Here is a 7390-nt window from a genome sequence, read left to right as displayed (position 1 = left end):
ATATGACGAGAGTTCATTGTCTGACGAAAATTAATACTGAAACATTGATAAATGTTATTCAAGGCAAGATCTTTAGTATCTAATCAGACAAAATGTTAAAAATTTGCAACTTTACTTTGTAAAACATCGAAGAACTCAATCTTCAACTGTGGCGTTCATCAAGAGATGTGCAGCTGGACTTCCGCACGCCAATAGGTCGAAGCATTCATTATCAGACCATGAGCACAATAAAATCGTATAATGAACCGCATAGCTCTCTCCTGAATAATCGATACGCGATATCTTCTAACCGTGATCTTATCATCAAAGGGCTTATGAGGGTTTTTCTTTCAGGTATTTGAAATGGACAAAATGTGATTTATACTCTTAATAGCCAACAAGAACTTCTCCCCTTTCAGGACGAGTGTAAATGGCGCTTTGATGGTGCATCGTCAGAGTTAATAAATATATTAATTATGCATCCATGCACAATGCATACATCAGTCAGTTTAAAACAAAATCTCACCCTTAATAACATGAAGAACGTGAAGGACTTTATACCAACATAATCCAGATTGATGATGAAAATTACCAGTACTGGTAATATCATCATTATTGTAACGATGCTGTGTTGTATTACGTTATTAGCAATCTATACCAGTCACTCTAGTATTGGCAGTTCTAATGCAAGCAGTACTTTCATGAAATGATAATAATAATGATAATAACAATATGATAATAGTGATAAAGATATATGGAACTTATAAGGCGCCAAATTCATTTGATTATTAAATGTTCTAGGCGCGACCATGTACTTAGCGATGTTTGTTAGAGAAATTGATAAACAAGCACGTTTCAAATGACGCATTCCTCATTATTCTGCATTCACAAAAATCATCATCGATACCCCTCACCATTAATCTAATGCATGCTCATCAAATATCATAGCCTTCAACACCATTGCCAATAGTGGTATTGTCTTTGAAGACAGGAGGCTTATTTAGCCAAATAGAATCTTCGTCAGATAGACACACCGATTTGCGGGAATAGATATAAAAGGTGAAAAGTTGCCAAAAATGATATGTGGGAGCCCAGAGTTAAACACCTTCCGATATATTTACCTCACGTCTTCTAGCACAAATGTAATACAACTGTTCTATCACTCATGTTTAATTCATCACCTTATAATATGAAATGCTGCTCGAGCTAACGATAATCTGTATAGGGCTGTGAAAATCCAAGAAGAAATCAACATGGTAATCTATCAATATCTCGATAATTAAAGCTAACATCTTAAGCATAATGATTACCTGTGTAGATCGGTGAAAACTCAATTTCTTTTGAAATAATATCTACCTCTTATCACTGACTGATAATGGGAGCAATAAGGACGACATTAAGAATCACACATGGAATCACATTCCATTGAAAGAGGTGACGTATTCTACAAAGGCATTGACATTCACTTTGATGCCAAAATGACTATAGGGGTATGAGTAAATGTCGGATTGCTTTCAAATAATTCAGGCTCGAAAAAAATGAAACAATTACGACTAGTGTGATTTTTTTTCTAAAAACTTATCTGGAAGAGCTATAATCAGTGAGCACAATGACGATTCAGATTCAGGATTGTGAGAAACATCTGTGAATGGAGGAAGGTGGGAAAACTGAGCTGAATGGATGCCTTCGAGGCAGGCGTTATGAGTGGGCGTCGTTTGGCCTCTTGCAGCGAGATCGTTTATCCCACGGCATCCATTGATCGAGAACAAGCTTTATCCTCACACATTCCAAAAGGCTTCCTCTGACGACGACCTGTGGGTAACGTGTCGTGTGTGGGTGGGTTAGTTTAACATCTGTAACCGTTTCCTTCCAGGCCCTTTCATCTCTTTCGCGAGCCATACAATGACGATACATGCCATGAATTCGCTTTGGAGAACACCCTCGGTCACAATAGAATCATCTGTGAACGTTTCCTTTCTTCATTGATTGACGTTAACAAACCACGATGTCAATGCCAATAAAGGATAATGTGATAATGAAGACAACGTCACGTTTCATTCAAAACGACCGTGATTGATAAAAGTTGGTTAACTTTTGCATTGTTGAATAGTGCCATCATGATACCATATGGTCCACACAAAATTTACCGGTTTTGCTGTTCTCGGACCTGTAGGTAGGCTGGCATAGAGGATAGATGAGTTGACCTGGACGGGAGAGTATCGGGCGCACTGGACCCGCTGGAACTGCTACGGGGAACGGAAGTGCGGAACCGTGTTGAAACTGAAGTCGCGCGTGTTGCTGAAGGGCCTCGAGCGCCGGGTAGCGAGCCAGTGGTACCGGGCAGCAGCCGAATCCAGAAAACGGCGACCGCGAGGGTAGGCGGGCAGTTGGGTAAAGGGAGCTCCACATGGGTAACATATTCCGGGGAAACCCTGCGGAAATGACCCTATTCATGAGAGGTGGTGATCCTACCGCGGCGGCGGCGGCGGCTGCTGCTGCTGCCGAGTCGCGAATACGCTGATCTACCACTGCGCGTAATGACGATGGATTCGAAACACTCACCGAATCCTTATTGTCTTTGCAGTCACTTTCAGGTGATGCGATGTCGACGTCGCCGTCGTTATCGTCGTCCTTCCCCTCCTCCTCCTCGCCGAGAATGCTGTCTATGCTGAAGGGACCGGAAAACTTCGATATCTTCTGTCTGGCTCTCCGCGATAACTCTCGCTCTCGTCTCTCCTCTGCTTTTTGACTCATTCGCTTTGACAGTCGCTTTCGACGACGTCGAAAGACGCCGTCTGCGAACGTGTATTCGCTGCTCTCATTGATGGTCCAGTAGTTGTCCTTTCCCCATGGTCGAGAAGGGTCCCGAAGAATCTTGCGAAAACATTCGTTGAGGGAAAGGTTGTGACGAACAGAGTTACGCCATCCAGTGTAACTGCCTCGGAAAAAAGGAAATTTTTTCATGAGGTATTCATTGATCTCGGCAAGGGTGAGCTTTCCCGACGGCGAGTCCCTGATCGCCATGGCAATCAGAGCAATGTACGAGAACGGTGGCTTGGGATGTCGATGGTATGTCGGCTTGCCTTTCGGTTTCTGTGAAGTTGCAGCCGTCAGCGTGTGATTCGAATCGGTGTTCATGATATGCGTTCCGTGGCTCGAGATCGTCGTCATCGACTCGCAGAACGATTCTTCGTTTGGAGTCGCGTCGTCGCTGCCACTCCTCGATCTCCTTTCGTCGCCCTTCGCATCCATGACATCGTCGGCAGGACACCAGATCATGCTGTCGCGATGTTTGACGCGGAGATCCTCGGGCATTGTGTCATGAATATTGCTCGGGAAGCCTCCGTCATCGGCTGGCGAGACGACTTTCGAATGAAGAGCTCCTTCATACGCCATTCTTGGCCCTATAATTCGTCAATGATAATTGACAAGAAGTGTCTAAAATCAAATGAAAGTAAGCTGCCACACGAACAAAAAATGTTGAGAGAGAGAAAATTCAGTAAAGCAATAGAAGCAACATCTGCCGTTTGTCACACGCTGTATGAGTCGATAATCACAGCTAAAACGTGATTTAAAACGTACCAAATCTTCATTGAGTTACTGTGTTCAGTCTGATGAACGCGATGGAACAAGTTATGACTCAGTTTGTAGCTGTGCATAAAAAAGAAATCCGAGGTTTAATTGTGTAATCAAGGCGCTGAAAATTCGATCTCTCATGTGGTATTTACGAAAAGAAATATTTAGTTTATCTCGAAAGCCGACATAAAGTTTAGCCCGTTTTCGTCCCCCAAGTGCCACGCTATTCTTGCGAAGTAAATTGCCATGAGCACTTGACTAATTTTCGCCGAGTGCAGCGACAAAAAAGAAACTGTCTTTTACAAGTTGAAGTAGCCACTCTTTATAGCGGGTGCTTTTGCCTTCAGATTAACGCCATGTCATATCCTCAACAATGATACTCAACAACCACGCCAACGCTGCAGCACATCCAAACACAGATCCGGCCAATGCGCGCAGCCGCTAGCCATGTCGTATTGTTTGCTCTAAGACAGCCCAAGAAGCCAATAAGAAAGCAGTGATTTTTTTCTGCCATCTCTCTCTCTTTCTCTCTCCCTCTTTCTGTCTCTCTGTATGTCTATCTTTTTCTCTCTCCAGCTCCCTCCCTCCCTCCCTCTGCTGCTTTCCTCCTTTCTTCCCTGCTCCTGTATTTGGCTGCTCACTTCGAGTCAGCGCGCCAGTAAGCCGAGCGAGCCGCAGCCGTTTTCCGCTCCTAACCTTTTGTCATGTTAACGAGACTGCGTCGTAAAGATGAGGTGTTGATCTTCAATTTTTTCTCCCTCTCTCTCTCAGCTTAACTGTCCTTCTTTTCATCAATATTTCTTCTTCTCGATATATCTCCTTCTTGCAAGAGTAAACTCATAGTATAGTAAGACAGTATAATCATGCGGCTTTTTTAATTAAATGGAATCAACCGGTTTGCCCACATCTGATTCTAAGCATAGCATTCATGAATTGTGCATCATAATTCATAACCATGGTCAAAGCAATAAGGTTATCTATGATCTTACTATCCAGTATTTAAGTTAACCGACGCACACATATCAGAAGGTGCACCATGTGTTCGCTTGCGAGTGTAAGGGTGTGACTGCAGTACATGTCTGGATCAATGATAACGGACTTTCCCTAGTTTTGACTATCGCTCTCTCATATTTTCTTACTATCTATAGTTTTGATTATCCCTCTCTCATAATTTTTTACTATCTATACGTCACATTTGTACCACAATATGGACGTCGCTAGGAATGGAATTACACCCTCTTCCTATTTCATTCCTCTATCTCTCGTATCACTCACTATGTTCTACAAGTCACCGTACCTACCTCGTTAGCTCTGATGGCTCCACCTCCAGCGACTTCTATGAATCCACGAGTATATGCAAAATACTGAGGACGCAATTCGTAACGAATGAAACTGTAGCGGATTCTCTTTAACCTTGTCATTACCGGTGTACATGATGTAAATGGTGTATGTAAAGGCAGAAGTCCCGACGGGATTAAACAGATACGGCACCATGTCGCACGCTTGGTAGTCCTAATATATCTTCTCTGTATCACCCTAACAATATATCGATGGCAAAGTCATTGAAATCTTCTTGATTTTTCGGAAGCTTGAAACTACGCACTTCTTACCTATTATATCCTCATCAGTACCTCCAAATTTTTCTGGTCAACGGGCAAGATCTATACACCTTCCCATGCCTACCGGTTGTCTTTATAATTTGTACTTAGGTGAGGACACGGTGTCATCATCATTATCATAATGCGTTTCCCCTTCATGTATGATATTTGATTTTTTCCAATGTCATAGCTCTCTATTCCTTTCTTCCTCTGTCTTGCTTCTTCTTTTTGCCTTTCTTTCTGATTCGCTGCCTCCTTTACGTGTACTTCCTGCGATGTCAAGGTGTAGAGATTAATACGCATTGTTCTATTGAGAACGAACTCTCAATACGGGCTGATTCTCCGCGCACTCTCTCCTTCTCTATATGCGACCAGCATCCGTCTGCGCTTGTAATGCCCTTTTCTTCCCATCTCGACTCCCCGAGAACTGTGGCTTCCTTCGCCTCAATGAGGCGCCATTGTAGCCGTATAGGATAACCTGTCATTCAGTAGCCTTGAATCTCGTGGCATTTTCGCATCTTTGTCAATCTCGTATTCATTGTTCTCTCTGCAATTCCTCAGGACACACTCCGATTTTTTGTTAACATCTATATACATAAAGATATATATATGTATATAATTGAATTGAATTGAATTAGATTCCTCTTTTAATTAATTCTGTTACCATTGAAGGAGTTTTCCGCCAAGCGCACAGGTTCACAGAACGAGGATAGGTAATTCACCATGATAGACACGTGCATTCTAGAGAATTTCACATCAAAACGTGCCCTCACGGCATACACGTGAGTATTAACATCGTCTTTAGACACGCGCACCGACAAATTGAACACAAGAAACAAATTGACGGAAAAAAATGTAATGTATAGCTTTGTACCCATATATATATATATATATATATATATATATATGTGTGTGTGTGTGTGTGTGTGTGTGTGTGTGTGTGTGTGTGAGTGTGTGTATTTGTGTGTACATGTACAATATATATATATATATATATAGATATATATATATATGGCGAAAACTTTGAGCAAAGAAAATGGGTTTTCATCGGGATTCGAACCCGAGACCTCCGGATTACTAGACCGGTGCTCTACCGACTGAGCTATTGAAAGCCCTAGATCGGTGTTCGTCCCAAACCCTTAATTCTCTTTGCTCGTGTGGTCAGAAGCTATAGTGTGTGAATGTGTGCCACACACACACACGTTAACCTGACATAGACCCAAAGGACGTAAATCAACTTTGGAATAAATGCGAGGGATCACCGAAGCGATGCAGCTTTTCTAATTTTTTTTGTTTTTTGTTTTTTGTAATATAATTATTTTGTAATATATATATATATATATATATATATATATATATATATATATATATACATACATTATGTGAGGCTCAACATGTGCTTGTACTTCCATTCAACAAAAGATGATTAGCGGTGGCCCGGTGGCCCAGGGCCACCAGAAATTGATGTCCAGCCACCACCATTTTACATATGACATATTTTGGACCCCCCCCCCAAAAAAAAAAAAAAAAAAAATGTTGTGAGTGTGTACAACGTGTTTATGTGTTTTTCTCATCGAGAAAAGTACTGAAAAGCATTCCAGCTATGTATAGCTGCTGCAACCAGGGGTGCATGACGGCAGGTATTCTTTAAGGTAGATTTAGTCTATTTTACGGCCAGATTCAGGCAAACTATTTTTTCCCCTAATGTCCAAGTCTATCCAATAGTAGAAGTAGGTATACCTCAATGTTAATACAATTATTTTGTGAATATGTGCAGGTGTCGTGGAAAAATCATGTTTGTGCTTTAATTCAATACTGCATACGTTAGACTTTGTAAACATAAGGGCTTTTTACACTTGTGTTTCTTAACCCCGGACTTTCTCTGACCCAGGACTATCGTTAGTCCCGTACCAATTTTTTCAGCTTTTTACACTCGCCAATTAGTCCCGTACTATCTCTTGTCCGGGGCTAAGGAGAAAACTGACCTTTTTACACTCGTATTTCTTAGCCCCGGACTTTCCAAACCACATGAATATTCATAATTACGCTGTGTACTGTACACGTACACGCACGCACCGGCAGCACTTGATTACCTCGTTTCTGATTGGTCAGTGAGGGTCGGACTTCGTCTCCGTCGCTTAGCCCAGGATTATTTTTTCGTTCTGTTTACACTCACTTGCTTGGCACCGCAATTGCGGTGCTAGCACCGCAATTGTGGTGCTAACCCCTGCTATTTT

General features: G+C 42.0%; 1 protein-coding gene and 1 non-coding gene across 2 annotated transcripts; both read right to left on the bottom strand.

Moving 5' to 3' along the window:
• Positions 1–2094: 2094 nt before the first annotated feature.
• LOC139714647 (uncharacterized) lies at positions 2095–3375 on the bottom strand. The gene has a single exon (XM_071626327.1). It carries the CDS (start codon positions 3373–3375, stop codon positions 2095–2097), a length of 1281 nt encoding a protein of 426 aa, XP_071482428.1.
• A 2817-nt stretch (positions 3376–6192) lies between these two features.
• Trnat-agu (transfer RNA threonine (anticodon AGU)) lies at positions 6193–6266 on the bottom strand. The gene has a single exon. It is a non-coding gene; the product is annotated as a tRNA-Thr (tRNA).
• Between the last annotated feature and the right edge of the window lie 1124 nt (positions 6267–7390).

The sequence above is a fragment of the Diadema antillarum genome, unplaced genomic scaffold (assembly GCF_040938485.1).
Source record: "Diadema antillarum isolate AM-2024a unplaced genomic scaffold, OU_Dant_1.0 seq00002362_RagTag, whole genome shotgun sequence".
Classification (NCBI taxonomy): domain Eukaryota; kingdom Metazoa; phylum Echinodermata; class Echinoidea; order Diadematoida; family Diadematidae; genus Diadema; species Diadema antillarum.
Note: the sequence above shows the minus strand (reverse complement) of the source record. Positions and strands in the feature narration are given on the sequence as shown.

Bases quoted from the DNA above. Each gene is read 5' to 3' on its own strand.
- LOC139714647 (XM_071626327.1), bottom strand. From the start codon at position 3,375: ATGGCGTATGAAGGAGCTCTTCATTCGAAAGTCGTCTCGCCAGCCGAT.